The 24,207-nt window shown below is 34.3% G+C and overlaps 1 protein-coding gene across 7 annotated transcripts in view; it reads right to left on the reverse strand.

Moving 5' to 3' along the window:
• The window catches only part of CUL2 (cullin 2), a 96,591-nt gene that overhangs the window by 15,595 nt on the left and 56,789 nt on the right, over positions 1 to 24,207 (reverse strand). For all 7 annotated transcript variants that reach the window (XM_029954145.1, XM_029954143.1, XM_029954144.1 and 4 more), the window contains 10 exons: positions 14,664 to 14,760; positions 14,460 to 14,570; positions 11,055 to 11,217; positions 8,081 to 8,205; positions 6,744 to 6,851; positions 5,807 to 5,866; positions 4,980 to 5,108; positions 4,781 to 4,867; positions 3,668 to 3,820; positions 3,299 to 3,376 (listed from right to left, as the gene is read on the reverse strand). In XM_029954145.1, the coding sequence (XP_029810005.1) occupies positions 3,299 to 3,376; positions 3,668 to 3,820; positions 4,781 to 4,867; positions 4,980 to 5,108; positions 5,807 to 5,866; positions 6,744 to 6,851; positions 8,081 to 8,205; positions 11,055 to 11,217; positions 14,460 to 14,570; positions 14,664 to 14,760 (1,111 nt within the window). The remainder of the gene's footprint in view (positions 1 to 3,298; positions 3,377 to 3,667; positions 3,821 to 4,780; positions 4,868 to 4,979; positions 5,109 to 5,806; positions 5,867 to 6,743; positions 6,852 to 8,080; positions 8,206 to 11,054; positions 11,218 to 14,459; positions 14,571 to 14,663; positions 14,761 to 24,207) is intronic.

The raw sequence follows: 24,207 nt of genomic DNA on the forward strand, positions 1-24,207 counted from the left end.
GTCATGCTAAGCGAAATAAGTCAGGCAGAGAAGGACAGATACCATATGTTCGCACTCATAGGTCTAACAGGAAATTTTCAGAATGATCTAGCTTCAAGAAAACCAAGCAGTTAGAAGTGCTTAAGAAAAATTGATTCAGTATCTAATGGATAGTTGATACCTGTCACAACACAGCATTTTATATACTGTTAAGTGAAACTGCAATACAATCTAAGTTTATTTTGGGAGTGTTTGCTGTATCATTGGATTTAATGAAATGTTTAGAGGTGCAGTAGGCATGGACCTCAAGTATATTGTAGTATAGAGGTGGAATTTAAGGAAACGTATTAAGCAGGCTGTGTTTTAGCTTATGGGCAAGTAATAAATTGTATCACTTATCTTGAGTGTATCATAGATAAGCTGCTATATAACGATCACCACTTCAGATAGCTGTGAAATTAGGTGATTAACTAGTTGTTACTTAACCTTCTAATTTCTGTATAAGTCTAAGTAAACGAAATAGAAGTTGGGGTTTTGATTTTTTACCTTGCTTTTCTGTTTGGAGTGTAATTGTAACTACTGTAGTGTAAATGATGGAAAATAATTGCATATGTTAAAAAAATAAACAGAAAAAAAATAAAAATCATAAAAATAAAGTGAAATAAAAACCTGATATTGGAAAATGATTATTTCAGGGGAGAGGAAAAAAACCAACATAAAGTTAGAGGGAAAATATTTCTGTTAGGATCTATTCTTTGCCTTAATCGAGATTCAAAAACTCAGGTTCTTAAGGAAGTTTTAATACTGACAAAGGTGGGGGTCAAGTTTCTTCCACTTGCCTGATCACAAATACATCAAAATACCTTGCCTATCTACCCAACCCGCTATTCCTAGTTTGCATTTACCCTTTTTGCAAAATCTGTACTAATCTGGGCTCACACTCTGCCCACCCAAATGAATGCTTTTCTTCATACAGTCTCTAAGGTTGTACCATCATGCCTTTCTAAAGAAGATGCAAGAAGTCCTTAAGTTAGACTATTTTGAAAGACTACCTTACGCCTAGTATCTTGAAGTCTACCTGGCTGGTTACACTACTCTAACTCTGCTATTACCACTACTACTATAAATGTTACTTCTTCTATATTAACTACCATTTATTGAGTACTTACTATACACTAGGCTAAGTGCTTTACATTATCTCATTTTATCTTTGTATCAGCACTCTGAGATAGTCCTCTTGTCCATTAAAATATTAGAAAGCTATGTGCCCAAAGTCTCAGTAAATGGCAGAATAGGCCTATGGAATCAGAAACTCCAATGTCAAAGCCAGTACTGTGTTATTTTATTTATAATCCTTATTTTGAAAGAAACAAAAACATTCTTACTTTAAAAAAAATAACTCAATATATCCATTGCATATATCTCTAGGGAATAGTGTAATGAAATACCATTTTCATTTTAAACTTCACAATATATGCATAACTCACTGGTTCACAACCTCAAGTTATTGTCCAAATAAGGGACTATAAATGATAATGAAGATTTCTCTAGAAAAAAATGCTACCCAAACTGCAATCTAGTCAAGAAATAAGAAGCTTCTTTTGGTTCAATTAGTAAATCAAAAAGGGTCAGTTTCAAGAGAAATGAAAATATGTCCACTACAAAACTTGTATACAAATGTTCACAGCAGCATTATTCATATACTAAAAAGGTAGAAACCACTCAAACGTCCATCAATTGATGAATGGATAAATAAAATGTGATACCTCCATACAAGAGAATGCTATTTGGCAATATAAAGGAATTAACTACTGATACATGCTATAACATGGGATGAAACCTGACATTAGGCTGAATAAATAAAGTCAGTCACAAGTGATAGGACTCTATATGAGATGTCCAGAATAGGCAAATCTACAGAGAAAGAAAGTAGACTGCCTAGGGATGAGGGGCGTGGGGAAGGGAGTTAAGGGAAAATGAAGAATGAGTACTAATGGTAGGGGGTTTTGGAGGGGCAATTTTGCAGCAATAAAAATGTTCTAAAATTGATTGTGTGATGGTAGCACAACTGTGACTAAACTAAACACCACTGAAATGGTACATGTTAAATGAGTGAATTGTATATTGCTATGGTTTGAAGGTTTGTGTCCCTCCCAAATTCCTATGCTAAAATCCTAATGCCCAATGTGATGGTATTAGGAGGTGAGGCCTTTGGGAGGTGCTTGGATCCTAAGTGTGGAACCCTCAGAAACAGGATTAGTGCTAATAGAAGAGAGACCCCACAGAGCTCCTTACTCCCTTCTACCATGTGAGGACACAAGAAGTCTGTGACCTGAACATGGCTCTCACCCAACTATGCCGGCACCCTGTTCTTAGGTTTCCAGCCTGCAGAACTGTGAGAAATTTCTGTTGTTTATAAGTCACCTAGCATGTGGTCTTTTGTCAGAGCAGCCTGGACAGGCTAAGACGTATATTATACGAATTATAGCTCAATAAAGCTCTAAAGATGCAGTCTCTACAGTCTCTTTAAAAGCTTTTTGGTTAGCACTGTAAGGTTTACAGTTGCACTTTAAAGATTATTTCACATTCCATATATTTATCTAAATCACAGTCCAGAAATAAAAATAACTATCACAGGGGATAAATGTGGAAGCACAAAAATGGCTTCAAGATTGAATGAAAAAGTAAAGTGACCGTCTTAAGTACTGTATTCTAAGCTGTCTTCTAATATCAAATTTTCTGTAACTTAAAACTGTTTAGGAGCAGATAACAGATTTAATAAAAATAAGAGACACACTTGACAAAGAACTGTATGACACACTTAGCATTTTAGGGTTGTTTTTTTTTTTAAGTTTATTTATCTTGAGAGAGGGGGAGGGGAGTGAGAGAGAGAGAGAGAGAGAGAGAGGGAGGGAGGGAGGGAGGGAGGGAGGGAGGGAGGGAGGGAGGGAGAGAGAATCCCAATCAGGCTCCACACTGTTAATGCAGAGCCCGACATGAGGCTCAATCTCATGAACCTTGAAATCATGACCCAAGCCAAAAATCAAGATTCTGACTTAGCCACCCTTGCACCCGTTTAGCATTGAGCCAACCTAGTACTTGAACGACTGGGTGCCCCAGGTACTTCCTTAGCATTTTAGTTTTAATATTAGGAACCAGAATAATTTACAATCTTCCTACAAGGAAGACTAACTATAATTTATGTGAATATACTTTTATATCACATGTGCCCTTAAGACTTTGGAAAAATATTTAAATATAACATGACAACAATTATTAAAATTTCTTTGGTCTTCTAATATATTTCCTGCAAACTTACCATCTGTACACTTTTTTCCAATTCCTGAGGAATTGCAAATGTAGATGAAGGAGCCTGAGTAAGAGGCCAGGCACCAGCCTACAAGGGAAAAAGTTAAAACAGATAAATACTAACTTAAAAGTAAATATTTGTAAAATCATTTAAGCAACTAAAGCACCTTTTTGTGTTTTTTTACTCTCTTTAAAATGCTGATAAAACCCACCAACATTTGTATCATGACATATTTCATTCCAAATCATTATAACATGTAATTTTAGAAGATAGTATCCACTGACTGAAAGAAATACAATCAGGCATCCATTATTAATCCTTTATATCAGAGTTTTTGCAATAGTTAGTAAATGTACTCAATGGAACACATATTCATACCTGTAGAACATATATTTGAAAACTAATTCCCAAATCTATTACTGTGTCTTGATTTTTGATAAAATTGTTGAACTTATTGTTGAGATCAGCACTGACGCTCATATCTGTATACATTCGGTGAAGTTTGCTGGTAAACTCATAACCACAGGCTTGCTGTAAAAGAAAAAGTTTTTAAAAATAAAAATAAAAAACCACATTATTAAAAGAATATGATAGGTCTATAGTCAAAGGTCCTGCTTGTATATTTACACCAAAGGCCTATACTAATCTTAATCTAAAGCAGCTATTCAAAACAAAACCTTTCAAAAAATTTTTTGTTTAAATGCAGAAAAAATGAGAACACATTTATGAAACAATAAATTTCCCTTTAAACAAAAACTTTTTTATACATCCATATATCCTATTTCAACACTACAAAATGTCTGTTGTATGTAAGAAATCTTTTAAGATTCACATATAGTATCAAAAACATGAAAGATGACCAAGAATATTTGAGCCAATAGTCAGTTTAAAAAGGAAGGTACTCAGGCATCTATCTCTTTGAAATTATTTAAAACTCCGTCATTGGTAGGTCAGAAAATTTGGATCTCTAATCTTGGGATTCAAAATGCTGTGTTAACATTAATATTAAATTTTAAAAAGTTTTTGATATATTAAAAAAAACGCATATTATATTCCGTGTCCACTATACAGTGAAAATGATCAACTACTGAATAACTCAGGATAAACAGGAACCAGCTACTACTTGTCTCATCCATCCTTAAGCTAAAATGATGTAGAAATATTTACAAAGAAAAAATGAAATTCAACTGTACCCCAAAACTTGTAGTAAAAGGAATAATTTCAGTGTATTCATTTATAAATAATACAAGTCTTTTGTAAAGTTAACACTGTTCATATCTCGTGGATGATTCTAGATCAATATATATAGAGAGGGATTTTATCCTTTCAATACAGAATTTGCATATCCCACCACACAAATATACATTCTACATTTTAACTAATCACCTATTGATGAAAGATTTCATTACTACATATAATGCTGCAAATGAATATATTTATAAGCTAGTGGAATAATTTCTAGAACATTATCAGATCACAGGCTTAAATTACCTTTAATTTATTGATCATGGCTTCTTCAGAATCCATAGACATAGATAACCCATGAATTAAACGCTTCGCCAGCATTCTTGCGTAGAACTATATTTTAAAAAAATTTTTTTAGAGATTACTTCTTTTCTGATTATTTAAAGGTCAAAACTAACTCAAAGCTGACTAAAGCACAAATAACACTTCTCTACTTACAACTTACCTTTTGAAAAACATCCTTATCATCGATATACTTGAAAACAGTGATGAAGCTCGTGAGTTTGTCTTCTACTTCATTCTCAGTCATCCCTTTTGCTGACTTCTTTAGTAAGTTGTCACAGTACTTGGCAAGCTGAAGTAGAAATTGACAGTAAATTTTAGAAAGGGCTTTTCTGTACATATCTTGCCTCAAAGGAGGCAAGGTGGCAATAATACAAAATAAGACCAATGGACAGGGTCTCTGGCATCCTAAAGCTTATATTTTAAAAATCATGAACATGCACCAAAGAACTTATAGGTCAAAAAACAAAACAAAATAACAACAAAAACCTAGTAATAAGCCAAAAATCTAATCAACATGTAGTCACCAATAAAGCAAACTTACAAATAATATAAGTTGCAAAAGAACACCTACACAAGTTTTGAGAGGATCTATGATTTATGACATTAAATAAGTACTTTTCCTTTAAAGGTTATCAAAATTTTACCATCAGTTTTTTTTAGATTTCAGATAAATTAAATCCCTATAAAAAGTAATGCAAATTATTTCAAAGCAGACATACTTTAAACCCCAAACACTGTGAAATGGAGTATTTTCTCCTTCAGTTATTCCTTTAAAAGGCGGGGGGGCTTTAGTATATGGCCAACTGCATTCCTTAAATAAATGCCAAATTATACACAAAGTAGATAATATTTATTTATAGTAACTTAATTTTATCTATTTTTCTGAAAGAGACTACACGAAAGCAAATTAATTTTATGTTCTCCTCAGTTTTCTTTCGCTAATACTGATTTTCCATAAGATTACTTTTAACCAATCATCAAACTTACCAGTTCAGGTGCTTTGCAAACAGACTTGGGTTCTCTGTAATTTACAACTGATGTAAGGGCCTAAATATGAAAACAGACCAATAATTAGTCCCTAGAAATAGGGGGTAAGTGCAGCTGGTTCAACAGAGTATGGCATTCTGATGGTAGTGTTCCTGTTTTCATATTTAACGCAGGGTAAATTTCCCTAACTGTATCTCTCATAATTACATAAAAATTATATATACTATTTCTACTGAAAATGTTCTCTATTACTCATTACTGGTATTTGAACACAGATAAAATAGGACAACATTTTAAAAAATCTTTTAATAGCCATGTAAGCAAATTTCCTTTAAGGTATACCAAAATCCAAAAGTTTATAAAACAAACTTTTCTTCCAAATATTATTATTATTTCAAATATTTCAAATATAGGAGCCTAAATATTATATTTAAAGGAAAAATCACTACTAAAGAATATTAAAATTACACATGCATCTTTTTGAAGATACTGGCTTATCTTTCCCCTATATAACATACTCCCGGGAAATTCATTTCCCATATAATTCAAGCATTTGATTTAATCATTCTGTTATTAATCTAAAAGTTTTATTTCAACTGGGTAGCTCAGTTGTTTGAGCATCTGACTTTGGCTCAGGTCATGATCTCGCAGTCTATGAGTTCAAGCCCCGCATCAAGTTCGTTGCTGTCACCTGTCAGTGCAGAACCAACTTGGATCCTCTGTCCCCATCTCTCTCTGCCCCTCCCTCGTTTGTTCTTTCTTTCTCAAAAAATAAATTAAAAAAACTTAAAAATGGAAAAGAAAAAAAATTTCAATTTTGATTTTGTCTAGATTAGAAGTCATATACATAAATCATTTAGAAGCCCTAATTCTGGAACTGTTTAAAGAATAGTGATTAAATAGAATTATATACATTATATACAGATTAAAAAGTTACCTTATCCAGTGCACTCATAAAGTGCTGATCACCATTTAAAACAGTGTTGATTAGTTGAACAAATTTACCATGTACTTCCAAAACTGACTCCACAAATAGTGTTGGCATCTACAAATATGAAATACATACTATAAAATCACATTTTAAAAAGGATAAAATTAGGCTCACTAAAACATTGTTTAATTACATGAAAAGTTTTCCCCAAGCAAATTAATGTTACATACACACACAGACCCTCAAAAATGTTTTTAACTAAGATGACTTTAAAAATCTAAAACTTTGATATAAAATTATCTTGTCATTCAACACCGCTGAAATTCAGGACTGTAGTTCTTCTGCCAGGAAAACCCACTAAAAACACTTCTGTGTTGGAATACTGTATCTTAAGGGTAACAAGGGGAGTGTCAGGGAAACGGAGGGGGCAAATCATGAGAAACTCTTCAATACTGAAAACAAGCTGAAGGGGGAGGGAAAAAAGGGAAGAGGGTGATGGTCAGGGAGGGGGGCACTTGTGGGGAAGAGCACTGGGTGTTATATGGAAACCAACTTGACAATAAACTAGAAATAAAAAACAAAAAACAAAAAACAAAAAAAAACAAAATAAAGTCATCTGACTAGGAACTCTTCAGAAAGATGGGTATTAGGGACATGAGGATCACTGCTGGAATATTCTGGGTAGCAAGCATTTATTTACGGAAGATTGTTTTAATTTAAATTTGCTTCTTGGACTACCACATTCAGAACATATATAAAAGGAAAAAACATATATAAAGAAAGCAAGTTATAATTTGCCTATACTACCAGTGATGAATACTATTACCACTGTAACTATTAATGCCAGTTACAGAGAAACACAGTCATTTACAAACAGCAAACAGTTTTCTGTGAAAGGTTACTGAACAATTGCTAAATGAACATATCAGTATAACTAAGAAGAAGCCTATCTCATTCAATGACTTTCTAATACAGTAATTCCAAAATGAGGACAACATGTTTCATTTGTTATCATGGTAGGCCTTTCCTGTCATTGTTTAAAATAGTGAAGTCAGGGGGCTCCTGGGTGGCTAAGTAGGTTAAGTGTCTGACTTCGGCCCAGGTCATGATCCTGTGCTCTGTGGGGTGGAGCCCCGTGACAGGCTCTGTGCTGACAGCTCGGGGCCTGTAGCCTGCTTCAGAGTCTGTCTCCTTGTCTCTCTAACCCTCCCCTGCTTGCAATTTGTCTCCCAAAAATGAATAAATATTTAAAAAAAAAATTTTTAAATAGTGAGGTCAGAGGAAAAACTTCATGGTATTCTGATTAAGAGAAAAAAACCATCCCAACTCCTTACATAACTCACATTTTCCTGAGTAAGATTACTGGTTGCTCTAAGGCCCTCGTCATGGATATGATTTTGCAGCTCCTGAATCATATGAGGTAAACCAGTGGACACAGCTCGAAGTAAGACATACATATTTGCCATATCTGAAGAGAAAAGGAAAATCTGATTATTAAATTTCCAAAGAGTTCAAATAATATTTTAATGTAATGGGTAATATATTGTTCAAAATGCAGAATTACAAGAGAATGCAGAGAAAGTCCCTCACACCCATCTCCAACCATCCAGTTCTCCTTCCCCATAGGAAAGGAATATTGTAGTTATTATCTTTTCATAGATGTTTTATGCACATTCATACAAATACATAGTCTTCCCTCTGCCTCTTTTTACACAAATAGTGTAGCATATTTTATGTATTACTTGCAATTGCAGAACATACTATTATAAGAGATCTTTTTATATCATTACACAGTATATTTTACATACTTTACAACTGCATAGCACCCCATTATATGGCTATATTACAACTGCTTACAAATAAATGAAAATTTGGTTGTTTCCAATCTCTTGATATTACAATCAGTAAACTTGTATATCTAAAATATCTTTAATATAAATCCCTGAAAATGGGATTGTTATCTCAAAGCTTCATCTTATAGCTAGATCCTTTTAACACAGCTCCCAACAGCAGGAAATTCCCTTGCCAACAATGTGTTATTAAATGTTTTGATTTTTCCCACCGAGAGGTGAAAATGATGTCTCAGTGCAGTATTTTTATTTTAAACTTTTTATTGAAATATCACACACACACAAAAAGTGTGCAAGCCATAAGCATATATATCTAAGGGAATTATCACAAGCGAACACATACACACTCATGTGAGCACCCTGGGTAAGAAACAGGCATTGCCTACACCCTCCAGAAGTTCCCTGCACGCCTCCTCCCAATCACTTCTCCTCTTGCTCTTCCCCAAAGGCAATCACTGTCATGACTACCAACCCACAGATTAGTTTTGCCTCTTTTGAACTATTTATAAAAATGGAATCATACAATTCCTTCATGTTTGGTTTTTGTTCAATGGTTCATCTACATTTTGTATGTAGCTGTAATCTGTTCATTTTCACTCCTCTGTATTCCACTCTGTGAATATACTGTTCTTCATCTATTGTTACTGGACATTTGAGTTGTTTGTGGTTTGGGGCTAATATAAGTAACACTGCAGGGAACATTCTTGTATCTTTTTGTACATATTTGCACACGGTTGGGGCAGGGGATTATATATCTGGAAGAGGAATGGCTGGATCAGAAGATATGCATATATGCAGCTTTGAGAGTCAATGTCAGTGTCTTCAAGTAGTTGCATCAATGGATACTCTGAGCCTAGTGTATAACATGCTCTCACTACTGCACACACTTTCTAACACTTATTATATTCAGTCTTTTAAATTTTATACCAAAATCTGAGTATTGACAATAAATTTTATATCCAAATGTGAGTGAATTTGTATTCCCTATTTTAATAAGATTGAGGGCCTTTGTATATGTTTACTGGCCACATGGATACCCTCTATTATGCAGTATCTGTTTATATTTCTTGACCATTTTATATTTTAGACATAAAGCTTTTTCAATCATTGCAAATATATTACTCTGATTCTCTTTTGATGCTTTTAGTGGTCATTTAATGTCCACAGTTTTTAATTTTAATGCAGTCCACTAGATCAATCTTTCCTTTGTGGTTAGTGCTTTTTTGTGTCTTACTTAATATCTTTCCCTATGTCAAGGTCATGAAGTTATTCGCCTACATTATCTTCTCACAGTGTTACTTTTTTACATTTAGGTCAAAAGCCTACAATGTATTTATTGATTCTGGACATGGTGTTTGAGGTACAGATCAAATTTAACTTTTTTCCCCCAAGTGAATATCCAATGGGCTCAGCAATATATGTTAACAAGACCGTATCTTTCATCCACTGCTTTAAAGTGTCACTCTGGTCGTAAACCAAGTATCTATTGTACGTATGCATGGGTTATTTCTATGCTATTTTATTCCAGCGGTCTATCTGTCCACCCTTACACAATGCCTTGATGTCTTAATTACTGTGGTTTTATCATAAGTCATGTTGTTCTGCAGTCTTCCCATTATGGTCCTCAAGACTGTTATGGCTTTTCATAGTCTACGAGTTTAACTTTCAGAATTAAAACAAACAAAAACCAATCCACTTCAGTTTTAAGTAGATTCTCCTGGATCTATAAATCAATGTTGCTTTCAACAATGCTTCGTTTTTTGGGGTGCCTGGGTGGCTCAGTTGGCTAAGTTCCAACTTCAGCTCAGGTCATGATCTCACAGTTTGTGGGTTCCAGCCCCACGGTGACTCTGTGCTGACAGCTCAGAACCTGGAGCCTGCTTAGGGTTCTGTGTCTCCCTCCCTCTCCCTCTCTGCCTCTTCCCCTACTCACTTCTCTTTCTCAAAAAAAAAAAAAAATTAAAGAAAACAGTATTTAGTGTTTGTGTAAGTCTTGTAATGTTAATTCCTGCTAGTTAAAGTTTTTGGTGCTATTTTCTTCTTTTTAAACCCCTCCCCCTTTTTTTACTGCTTATTACCAGCATCTAATTGTATTTTTATTTTGTATTTTCTTATATTTTGAGATTGAGCATCTCCATGTATTTAAAATCTGTTCACATTTCCTCCTCATGTTCTTTGCTTTTCCTGATTATTAGAAACTCTAAATGTATTAAGGAAATTAGCCCTTGTGATACATAAAAATGTGCAAACAAATTTTCCTAGTTTTTCTTTTGCCTTTGGAATACACTTTGAACATATACTTCTCCAAAACAGTCTCTTGAAGTAGATTATTAAGAATCTATAAAAAGGTATATCAAATATCTTAGAGACTATTACTAAAAATGTTTGAAATCTAAGTTTGAAGATGATGTAAAAAGTGGGTTTATAATTTAGTATCTACTCATAGTTACTGTTTCATATCACTTACCATTTTTTTTCTCTTGTCGGATGATATTATGACATTCTGCATGTAAGAACTGTAAGTGGTCTGCTACCATTCGTTGCTGACATTCATGAATCACTTTAGTATATGAACTTGGATGCAAGTATTTTCGACACCGTATTTCTTCGTCTTTTAATCTACCTAGAACCTTTAGAAATATATTCTTACAGTCATGACCTACTATGAGGAAAAACCTGTTATATCAGTAAGTAACTTAGGCAGCCTCAATTTAACGGCTCAATTAAATATGGCCAGGTAACCAATAAGGATTATATAACCAGTGTAAGCCCAGATTCCATAAATCACTTCAAATTTTTTATTTAGGCTACTAGCTATCACCTACAATTCACCAAAATCTTATGAGTAAGAACTATGAGTGGTCTACATTTTGTCTTCAATTTAAAGACAACCTAATACGCAACAGGAAAAGTGGATAAAAATTATTAAAAACCAGAATAGGTGGTCAGTTTATGAATTTTAACTACCAAACTAAAGAATAATTTACATCAACTGGATCAAGTAGATTAATCTAATTATTTTACATTGGTCCCTCTTATAAAATGTAAATGTATATAGTATGTACATTATAATTAACTATCACATTAAAGATTTCCTTAAAATTTCTGAAAGTCAAATGTATTTAGTCTTAATTAAATATGTCAATCAAGACCTTTAGTAAAGCTTATCCTATATAAGAAACACTGAGCTACAAATACACTGATTAATACTAACAAGAACCAGTTGATAAAGATAACACCTAGAGACTTTGGCTAATTTCTACCTCAAAACGAAACTACATTTGCAATAAAAATCATGCTAGCATAGTATAGACTTCGAAAATACTCTGCAATGCAAAGTTATATAACTAGAGTTATTGAACTTAACAGGTCCCAGAGAACTACGTATAGTTAAGCCTTGAGGGAGTACTACTGATTTGCATGGGTGTAAGATAATACTGGGGTATGGGGTACCTGGGTGGCTCAGCTGATTAAACATCCAAGTCTTGGTTTCAGCTCAGGTCATGATTTTCTGGTTCATGAGACTGAGCCCCACAACAGGCTCCACACTGACAGCACAAAGCCTGCTTGAGATACTCTCTTTCCTCCTCTCTCTGTCCCTCCCCTGCTCATACTCTCTCCCTCTCTCTTAAGGTAAATAAACAAAACTTAAAAAAAAAAAAAAAGAAGCTAATACTGGGAGGGAAGGTGATGTTGAGAGGGAAAATAACACTCCTGGATATCTCTCAGATACCTTTTAATGAAAATGAGGCAAAGATGGAAAGAGGTTCACGGTCCTATCTTTGCTACCCTGTGGAGTCAGGAGTCCAGGGCAAACACAGAAACCAAAGGTAGCCAAAAAAGTATCCATACTAAAAGATGATGGGGGCACCTGGGTGGCTCTGTTGGTTAAGTGTCAACTCTTGATTTCAGCTCAAGTGGTGATCTCATGCTTGTGAGATCAAGTCCCATGTAGGGCTCCAGCCTCTGTGCTGGGCATAGAGCCTGCTTAAGATTCTCTTCCTTCCTCTGCCCCTCCTGCCTCACTCATGTGTATACTTGTGAACTCTCTCTCTCTCAAAAAGAAAAATGGCCTATAAGATGTTTATAGCACATATTTAATCAACTAAGTCATTTTTTTTAAAGCAAAAGTATCCCTTAAAAGGATTATGCCTCTTAATCATTATAGTGCACTATAAGTGACTTTAATGTTTATGGGTTAACTAAATGCAACAGGAATTAGAGTCTGGGGGTGAGGAAGGATGAGTAAAGGAAAAAAAAATTAATGATAATCGAGGGAGGGGTACATAGCAAGAGGAAGGTAGGCAAGAGTGGAGGGTTTCAGTGCAAGGCTTCACTTCAAATAGCTATAAAATCACTTATATCTGAGGAGAAAAGGCCAAAACACCAGGTAAAATACAGACAGAAGTAGGAAGGCTACATTAGTCTGTTAATTAAATGAACTACTCTTACACATTCTATTTCCCAAACATAATTTCCAAAGGCCCTCCTTTTTACAGTTTGAGATATAACTTAATTATTGTAGGATTTACCCATTTCAAATATAATTCAATGGTTTGGGGTATATTACTTTATTAGTGTTTTCAAAATTGTGGTAAATATATATAACACAAAATATGTCATTTTAATCACTTTTTGACTGTGTTCAGTGGCATTCATTACATTCACAGTGTTATGCAGCTATTTCTAAAACTTTTTCACCACACTGAACAAAAACTCGTCAACCTTTAAACAGTAACTCCCTATTCTCTCCTCCTCCCAATAACATCTCAACAACTTTCTGTTTCCATTCATTTACCCATTCTTGATATTTCATATTCTAGACATTGTATGGTTCTACATAAGTGAAAATACAGTATTTCTGCTGAGGACCCCTTTGTGAGCCAAATGTAACAAGGAGCATATGTATCACTGATACTCTGTGTGTACTTTTCAGGATTGGACCTAGAACCTTAGAGTCTAAGAAGCAAAATGGGCTTGGAGCGAAGAACCACTGATTTAATGTAACCTCTTAATAGATGGAGAAAAATGTCCAGAGGCTTACTCAAGGTACCAGAGCTAGTGACAACAGCAGGAAGAGAATAAAACAACTCAGACTTCTAGAGTTGGACTTTGTGAAATATATAACAATGCATCAGTAACTACTGATATTTCTTGACTGGTGATCTATGGAGGCCATTCTATAGTTATTCTACTTACAATATGTTATTTTTCTTGGCTAAACAAACAGATATCATCCTATAATAAAATGCTTGAAATTCAATATAGCAAATTAAAAAAACAGGCTAAAAATTTAATACATCTTATATGATAACTGACTTTATGACTATTCCTTTACAAAGAAAATATACATACAGTTTTAAATATAATAATCAATATATGTTGGTTTAAGGATTAATTAAAATTTCCTGTGAAGCTTTTTCTCAGTCTTCCAATAGCTGAACAGACCAAAATAGTAACCTATCCAAATACCTAGAATTATTATATTTTCCCTTATTTTCACTTGCATTTTAAAGATAGAAACCCAAATGCCTCATTTCTATGCTTATCCTACTCCTTAAACATATCTACAAGGCACAAATATAGTTTATTCTTCAGCCAAGAATGTTAATATTAATTTTACAGACAAGCAAATCAAGAAATCAGGATTTATCAAAAAGTATCAACCATGAGGAAAATTGGATGGCACTTTTTCTCATGGAAAATGCTAGAGCAAGAACAATGATATATCAGTAGGTATTGCACATTAACTCTAACCTAAAGTAATAAACAAATAAGAGCTTTTTTCACTTTCTTAAGAAAACAGATATTAAATAAAACCATGCCTGACATATAAGAGATGATGCATTTAATGTAATATGTTTTTTCTTACCCTTTCCATGTACTGTGAGCAGTTTGATTCTTGTAATAAATTTGAAGCTTCTTGTTTGTAATATTCTCCTGTTTCGGTCAGAAAGGGAGACTCAAAGATTTCCTGATAAAACTAAATAAATCAATTAAAATTATAATTAAAAAATCAGAACAAGTAATTTAAGAAATTAAAGGTCTGATTATGTTTTCAAAGGAGGCTTTTTACCTTTAAGGGGAATTTTTTCTTATACTGTTCAACATGAACAAAGGAGTTAATAACCCCATGGATTACTTTCTGGTTTGGGTCTTCTCCACCACGATCACTAAAACAAAGTATAACAAAAAGTATTGAGAATAAACATTAGCTATGGAAAAATACTAAAAAATGCTGAAACATGGCTGCTAGCATTCTATTGGTTTAATCAATTTATAAAGCATTTTCAAGGTCAACGCATACTTGATGTTTAAAAATGTCTTCATATCACGGCTAATTAATATTTATGATAGTTAACATACTCATTAGATGTCATTTCAATAAATGAGTAAAGTGTTGATTGTAAATTCTACATTGATACTAGGATGACACTTTTAATTTTAGAGTAGATGTGAGGCAATCGATTCAAGATTTTAATACTGGTGGTTAAGAATATTTGAATTTCACTCACCACAAACTATTATTAGAGGATTTGGTCAGAATTCAGTTTGGACCATTACAAGTATGCCCACAGTAGTCTGAAAGCACACAACACTCTATATATCATTACTTCCTGAAGGGACTAATGGCTGCTGTTCTCTAAGAGATCTGCTACAGCTACTAAGTTGCTTTCCATTCAAACACCAAGGTTTTTGGAAATTTTGGATAAATTTAATGAGATAGGTTTCAGTATTTCTACATCCCTTTACAGCTGCAAAGGAATCTAAAATCATCTCAATTATTCATGTGACATTTGGTAAGTTCCTACTTAGCCAAGGCACTATTTGTGATACAAGTTTTATTTATTTATTTTAAAAAGTTTTTGATGTTTATTTATTTTTGAGAGAAAGAGCACGAAGGGGTAGAAGGGAAGAGAGAGAGAGGGAGAGACACAGATTCTGAATAAGGCTCTAGGCTTCAAGCTGTCAGCACAGAGCCTGCCGTGGAGCTTGAACTCATGAACAGCAAGATCATGACCTGAGCCAAAGTCGAACACTCAACTGACTGAGCCACTCAGTGCCCCTGTGATGCAAGTTTTAAACGTGATAAGAAATGTCAGTAAATGTCAGGCTTTCTAATTACAGAAAGAGGAAAATGAAATAGAAAAAAATAGTTTCCCTAAAGCCACAGCCCAAGAGTCTAGCCCTAAGTGGGGAGTTTCTGACTCCAGTACTAATGTTCAAATCAAACCATTATACAGTCAAAGGTTTACCTTTCTCCTGGCATTCACCTCACTTTAAAATGTTTTTTCCTCTGAATTAGTATTTATTTTACAGAAAAAACAACAGAAAACACCTGATCATCATTCCATTGTAAAAACGTCTTGTTCTTTAGAGTAGTATATAAAGACTTTCTAACATTTATAAAAAGTGTTGAGGCAACTATGTACTCTTCCCTTCTTCCTTTAATTCTCTGGATACTCTGGGAAAAGGTTTTTGTATTTGAATAAATATGGGTATAATAATTCTGTCAGCTATAGAATCTCAGATATAAAGTCTACACAGTAATATTACTAACAAGAGCAATGAATTCCTAGGTCACATGTAGTGCTCTGCTCCCCCTCTATTAGTTCCTTCCTAAACCAAATTAAATCTGGTGAAATAATGATCTAACCTATCTTATCTATTTGGAACACATCAGGTGTTTTTCCTTTTAACTTTGCCCAGGGCCAAAAAAATCAGTTAAGAATGAGAAATAGTCTGAATTTTTGGAAAATCAGATTACTAAAATTCTTTTCATGACTAAAGCCTATTCTCCCTGCTCTGCACCAGGAAAACTTCCACGCCTGATATTCTCAGCACTCCTACCATTTGTTTCCCCAAAGACCCAGATAAGCTGGAATTGGATAAGATATTGTCTAGAATACACAGATATTCCTAGTGCTTAATAACTAAGTTGTCCTCCCTAAAAAGACAATAGCTAAATTCAGAAACTCTTAGGCATAATTATTCAATCTTTAAGATCATCACACACTTTTATAACTATACAAAACATTCTAGGTATACAGAATTTCTATTGGGCTGACATATAATGAAAATAAACTGAAATGGTGCCAAGTTACTAATACACAAAGCACTGACTACATCGGTCATCTGAATAAACTCTATAGTTTCCATCTAAGAATCTTGGTCCCAAGAGATAAACCCTGAGAATAGAAATGAAGAATTTTTAGAAATATCATTTATTATTTTATCTTACAGGACTGTGCGGCAAACGCCTACAACAGTCATAATGATATTGCCAACATAATGAGTCCAATCAGCTGGGATGTTAGGAACCGAAAAAATATTTAGCACAGACCTTAACACCAGGATTTTGGAGTCAGGCTGCCTGGGTTTGAGTTCTGGCTGCATTACTGTGTCACCTTGGGCAGGCACTTTTAACCCCCTAGTACTCACTCAGATCTCCTCTTCTGTAAAGTGGAAAATAAAACTACCTACACTTCATGGATGGGAGGATGTGGTAAAGATTATGCACAGTTCAAGAAGGTATGTAACACAGTACCTGGTATAGAAGTAAGCAAGCAAGAAATATCACCTATCATTTTAAGGACTGACAGGAGCAAAATGGAAGCATTTTTAATATATTAGAGATGAGAATAAAGCAAGAGACCAAAAAAGCACTGTCATTTTAAAATCAAGGCTTTTAGAGCCAATTAAATGAGCTTTTAACTCAAACAGCAGACCAGATTTGTGACAGTCATCAAAAGTTAGGCTAGAACTCTCAGAAGTCTTGATACTGAAATATGACAAGGGTAAATTAATCTCTTAGTGAATCCTTCCCTTTACACTTATGCTTAAATGAGAATAGGGTTCCAGCAAATGTGGTCCCTTGCCCTTACCGTAAATCTGGGAAACGACAGGAAGGATACTTTTTAGTACCCCATTGTTGGCAGTAGCCCTTGGACTTACAGAAATTGAAAAAGATGGAAAGAAGACAGGATAGTGTAGGAAAATAAAACTATACATCAAAATGCACACAGAAATGAAATGCTACAAGGAGAAGGTAGGGAGAGAGGGGAGGAAGACGGACAAAAGCAGCAGACATGGAAAGCTGGATAGCACAGAAAGGTGGATAAAACCAGCCAAGACAGGAGGAGCACGAGCTGCAGCTGTGTGTGTGTGACTCTCCGGGGCAGTCAGCACGGTGAGACACAGCAGAGCCCAAGCAGGGAACACAATACTAGCTGCGGCCCTCACCTGAGAACACCTCCTAGTTTCCCTGTTCCCACCAGAGAGACACTGGGAAATCGAGGAAATGTTCTACCTTCAGACTGGCAAGATTTCCTAACAGCAAGTATTGCTGAGTGGCAGAGAAAGAGGCATTCTCAGATTCTGCTTGTGTAAGAACAAGCGCATCAGAGGCCAAACTGGCAAAAGTCTAAATGCATGTACTCTACGGCTCCAAACAAACATCTACGGTCATGAGTATTAAAAAGCAAAAGTTGGATTAGTGGATAGACAGAAACAACCTAATATACATCACGAGAAGGGTTTAATAAAATGAGGTAGAACCATACTAAATACTAAGTGGCAGTTTAAAAAGAATGTGCTTTATACTAACAGAAAAATTATTAAGCTATATAACTGAATAAAAAAAGAAGTATGAATATCATTTATGATTTTCAAAGGTTAGAAAAAAAACATAAAAAAGAAAACAATCTCTGTATTGTACTTATTTCTGTACGTAAACATAAAAAGACACAGGAAAAGGTTTGTAAAGACAGTTAAGCAAACAATAACAGGGATCACCTCTGTGAAGAGAAAGATTGAGGAAAGGATCGGAACATTCCATGTTTTTCCGGAATGCATGTCTGTATCACTTGTGTATTTAAAACTACGTTTTTCACTGAGTAACTAATTACAGGGTCCAGGGAAGAAAATGTATAAGATGAGTTGGGAACATCCTGACATATGAGGTAACAAGAAAGGCTGCAAGGATGATTAGAGTCTTCTCAAAAAGCCCATGGCGCCAAACAACCAAACAAAAGTAATTTAAACTTTAGTAAAACAACGTAATGAACAGAAATAAATTAAATATATTTAGGTCTATACATTCACCATGACACACTGGGGGAATAGGACTACCTGGTCACTTCCTGAGAATAACCCCAACCCAACTCAATATCTTGACGAGTGGGTAAGAAGCAAGCAGTTATTTTACCCTTCCAATATGAACATTCCCATTTGGTAACCAAATAGCAGATGAAGGGAAGCATGTCTTTATAAAATTAGTGCTTCCAGGTAGGAGTAAAAACAAAATAACAGAAATAAAGCGACAGTTTTATAAACCTCATTAAACAAATGATGTCAGTGTTCACCATCAGTGGCTTCTTATATCCAAAATGAATGAATGAATAAACAAAGTATCTATAGTTTTGTCAGAGGGAACCAAGGAGTCTGAGTAAGCCGCTGGTCTGCCAATTTGCAGGAAACAGAGGACAAAAGAACAGTTTTGGGATGAACAAGACTAAACTCTTACAGAGTCTAGGAATATGCACGTGGGTGATAAAATCTTAAGAAATAGAAGAAAGGAATTATCTTACAAGGCAGGATAAGGGTAACTTGGAGAAAGGGAGGGATGGGACACATGTGAAGGTTTCCAGGATGGCTGGATGGCTCTATTTCTTGACTTGGGTGGTTAAAAAACAAGAGTATTTACTTTATAATAATTCATTAGGCTGTACAATTTTCTGTATCTTTTAATTTAAAAAGTTAAATAACGCACACACAACAAAAATCCCCCCAAATACAAAAGAAAACTGATATAACAATATTAATATGTGCCAGAATAAAGAAAAAGAGCAAAATATAAATAACATTACAACATAACAATAAAAATTAAACATGAAGATAATAATCCTGATATTTACTGAACAAACAAACAGGTTCAAAACATATGAAACAAAAACTAACAGTTGCATGGAAAAAAGTCAATAAATCTAAAACTGAGCTGGGCAGTTTTAAAACACATCTCTCCGAAACTCTGAGATTCAAAAGAATAAAGACTACTAAGTTAGATTTTCATCTTTACTTAAGACTGTATGTTCCCTCACCTCCAGGTCTAAACAATTAATAGAAACAACAAACACCTGGCTGCATCAGAAAAAGCACAGGTCGGCCATATCAGGCTATATGTTCCAAATTCAAAGAGGAATAAAAAATTTCATTTCAATTTTTACTTTTGTTCACCAAGTACACAACAGTAAAACATTAACTACAGAATTACTGGCGGAAAGGAATGCAATTTGAATCCTTCTAATTATTAAAAACTCAGTGTTTTCAATGGTATCCTTAAGTATCTAAGCAATTCTTTTTATAAGCATTTAAAAAATATCTATTCTTTTCCTTTTTATAATTTCACATATCCAATTTTAATTTTAACTAAAGATCTTGCAGAAAATTTATATCACAATATTTATTTTCCATATTTATGCCTGCCTCTTTATGTATCACTGAAAATATTCAAGTTCTCACACTGTAACATTTGGATCCATGAAGTTACATACACTATTTTATTTATTAAAATCATAAACAACTTTAGGTTGTTATTGCACTGAAAGTCTTAATTGGCAATTCTATTATATTAATGTAAAAGACAGATAAGTTATCATATGAACAAAATTACTTTTATCTTGCCAAAGTGAAGTAAACACTGAAAAATATGCAATATATAATCCACGGTTACATCATGTGTTTTCTTCCTTATATAAGAGGAGCACCTTTACTTTAAAATTATTAATTAAATTTTATGTGTACACATTTTGTGATACCATGAAAGAAGTTTTTAACCACTATTTCATTGAATCTCTTTTCTTTTAACATTTTTATTCATTTTTGAGAGAGAGAGAGAGAGAGAGAGAGAGAGACTGCAAGCAGGGGAGGGGCAGAGAGAGAGGGAGACACAGAATCAGAAGCAGGCTCCGGATTCTGAGCTGTCAGCACAGAGCCCGATGAGGGGCTCAAACTCACAAACTGTGAGACCATGACCTGAGCAGAAGTCAGTTGCCCATATAAATTTTAAGTATTCTCTGAAACACTTTTCTTCAAAATGAATGAAGCTGGGATTATTCCTATAGTGTTTATATAGCTCAAGAGAAGCCACCTTTACAAGAATACAATTAAGCTAAAAGAGTTCAGTCCTAGTTTATATCTTAAAAACAGATGATACATGATCTTTAAGCCATGAGCTCCTCCTTTTCTCCTTTTGCATCATTTTACATCGCTCTCTTTTCTGTCTGTCTTTTCAGACCTTTTTCTTCTCTTTCCTGCAGAGATCCCATTGCACCAACTTAAAAATCATGAAATTCTAACTATAATAAGTATTTCAGTATTCGTGTTCCCTAAAAATCCTCACTTAGTGGAACATACTGATTTCACAAGGAAAAATCTTCCATTAGTCTGACATATAACTTCTTCAAAGGCTGAGATGGTCCTCAATTTTCTGAAATCTTCAAAGACGCTACCTCAGGGCTGGAAGTCTTTATGATCTATGTATTTATCTATATGATCTCTATATTTTTAATAAGGAAAATGTAAGACAACTCTATGTGTGACCATATACAGAAATTTCCTAGAGATATGGGTGGTAGTACAGCATAAAATATACTTATTACACTTTCACAAAACCAAACTTAAATTAGGAAGTAATCTTTTCTTTATTTATTTATTTTTTAATGTTTTATTTATTTTTGATACAGAGAGAGACAGAGCATGAGAGGGGGAGGGGCAGAGAGAGAAGGAGACATAGAACCAGAAACAGGCTCCAGGCTCTGAGCTAGCTGTCAGCCCAGAGCCTGATGCGGGGCTCAAACCCACGAATGTGAGATCTGACCTGAGCCGAAGTAGGAGGCTTAACCGACTGAGCCACCCAGGCGCCCCTAATCTTTTCTTTAAAAATAGCAACCAAATTAATTCTTCTACTGATGAGTTTAAGACTACAGAGCTGAAAGAGGGAAAAAGTACATTACTCTGCTTTTAAAAAAATTATAACCAATATAAAAGTAACTGAGGTAGAGATTATCCAACCCAAATTGTAGGAAAAGGGCAATCCCATTAGTATCAGATAACTAGCTATGTGGTAGAAGCAATCACTTTTAGCTAAAGGACAGTGTTAAAAATCATCAGCCAAGAAAAAAAAATGTAGACAGCTGCTGTAACACAGTTTTAAAGTGCCAGTATCTAATATGTTGAGTACCTAAGAGCAAACTTTGTACTAACTTAAAGAACTAGGAAAGACGTCTTTTTTCTTTTAGAAAATCTTGACCATTGTGATAAAACTTATCTTTCAGACTACATTAAATAATTTTAGTATTAAGTGAGACACATCTATGGAAGAAGAAAACCAGTTCTGTCAAGGACTGCTGGCTCATTATTACTCTCTACTCTGAAGTCTTTTCACTGTATAATCTTCTCTTTACTTCTGTGCATTTTTTCAAACTATGTTTCCTAGTGCTCTCAGCAGTTTCCCAGTCTCTTGTCACACAATATTTTTACTTATCATGTATTATCATCCTATTTATGACAGCTGCTTTCTTATTTAAACCTAATTAGACCTCATATAAAACCATCTGCTGGAAAACAGAAATTTCAAGTAGAAAGGGGCCTCCAAAGGTCAGCTGATACAACCTTCCCTATTTAACAAGTAAGGAATCCAATGAAGTAATTTATTCTGGAAACAGAATTAGGAAGGAAATTGGAATGCCCTAATTTCCAATGTCTGTTCATACAAATTATTTAGAGAGGGTTGCTTAAAATTTAAAAGGAAGTGGGGGCAAGGATAAGAATCTAGACCTAAGCAATCAAGAAAGATTAAGACTCTGAAGGCTGAGAACCATTTTTCTGAATACATCTATGGATACTTTCTCAAGAGTTTGGGAAATAAAAAAGCCTAACCCCCACGGGTGAAAAAAAATTGATTCAACCAAAAGGCATCAACCTGTTAAATGCATTACAGATTTGAAGAATAACAGCTAAAGTTAACTTAATTCGTAAGAAGTATTAAAAGATTAAGCTGTTTTGACAAGCTTTACATAAGAACCTGTTTAAAGAAGGGAACATACACAAGTTGGATTGCTTTAAGGAGTTGTTATTAAAAATTTTCACCTGGACACTAATTTTACTGAACACATATCTTATTATGCCTTAGAGACAGTAGTAAATACTTTAAATAAAGCATCTTATTTCACCTTAACAACAGCAATATAAAATGGGTATTGTTAAGTCTCTCTCAGGAACCTGATTTAGCCAAAATTCTTTTGGCAATAAGGGAAATACAGTTGGCAGCTAAATCACAGAAGTGTAAAGATATTCCCTAGGGAACAAACTGCTCCACTCTGGTATTTGAAAAACTTGTAATTTTCTATAAATTTTCACTTTAACTTCTTACTCCAAATTGCTCTTTTCAAAAAGTAAATTTCATCATTTGCAGTAGGAAATATGAGCAGTAATTCAACTATTTCTTATGCTTTTAAAAATTTTGGGGCGCCTAGGTTGCTCAGTCAGTTAGGCAACCCACTTCGGCTTACTTAGGTTATGATCTCACAGTTCATGAGTGCGGGCCCCACGGCAGGCTCTGTGCTGACAGCTTGGAACCTGGAACGTACTTTAGATTCTATGTCTCCTACTCTCTCTCTCTGCCCCTCCCCCACTTGCACTCTATCTCATTCTGTCTCTCAAAAATGAATAAACATTAAAAAAATTTTTTAAAGTTATTAATGAAGCTCTAACACAGTGCTACAACAAACTAAGTACATTATTAATGCCTTCATTTCCTTTAACTGAGATTACCATGTAGAAAACAATGTTTAAAATATCAGGAATTCTACTGCCTCAACTGAGGAACCCTGCCTCAACCTCCATACTGTATAATCACTGAAACAGTACAGATTCCTGCAAAAAAATTACTTTGGTTAGAGATTTTACAGTTTCCCTCTCACCAAAGATTCTATTATCTATTTCAGCCCAATCTAAAAACACTCCTGTCTCCTAGAAGGAAAGAAAAGAAATTAAGAATGGGATAATAAAAGAGAAAGAAAAGCTACAATAGGGAAGAGCAAGGAAGACAAAATGGATTCTTTGAAAAAAAAAATATCCAACAAAATTCACAAACTTCTAGCAAAAGTTATCAAGAAAAGATGTAAGCAATATTAAGAATGAAAACAATATTCCAGAAAGGGATTAAAAGGAAAATAAAACACCAACAAAGTGATTAAAGTTAATATCGCAGGTAAAAAAAAAAGTATTGTTAATATAGTCTACTCTTTGATATTATATGTTCAGAAGGGCATATAGATCACCATGTAGAATTCCTCCCCCAAACCCATAATCTCAGTCTAATTATGACCCAACATCAGAGAAATCAAAGTGAACAGACATACTACAAAATACCTGATCACTAATTTTTTTTTTAAATTTCAACTCATGAGAGACAATGAAAGACTAAAAAATTCTCCACTAAGTAGAAGAGACCAAAAGAGACATGACAGCTAAATACAGTGTTGTGATTTAGATCCTGGAGCAGAATCAGTGAAAAACTGGGAAAATGCAAATGCAATCTGTAGTTTAGTTAACAGTTT

The sequence above is a fragment of the Suricata suricatta genome, chromosome 10, assembly GCF_006229205.1.
Source record: "Suricata suricatta isolate VVHF042 chromosome 10, meerkat_22Aug2017_6uvM2_HiC, whole genome shotgun sequence".
Lineage (NCBI taxonomy): Eukaryota > Metazoa > Chordata > Mammalia > Carnivora > Herpestidae > Suricata > Suricata suricatta.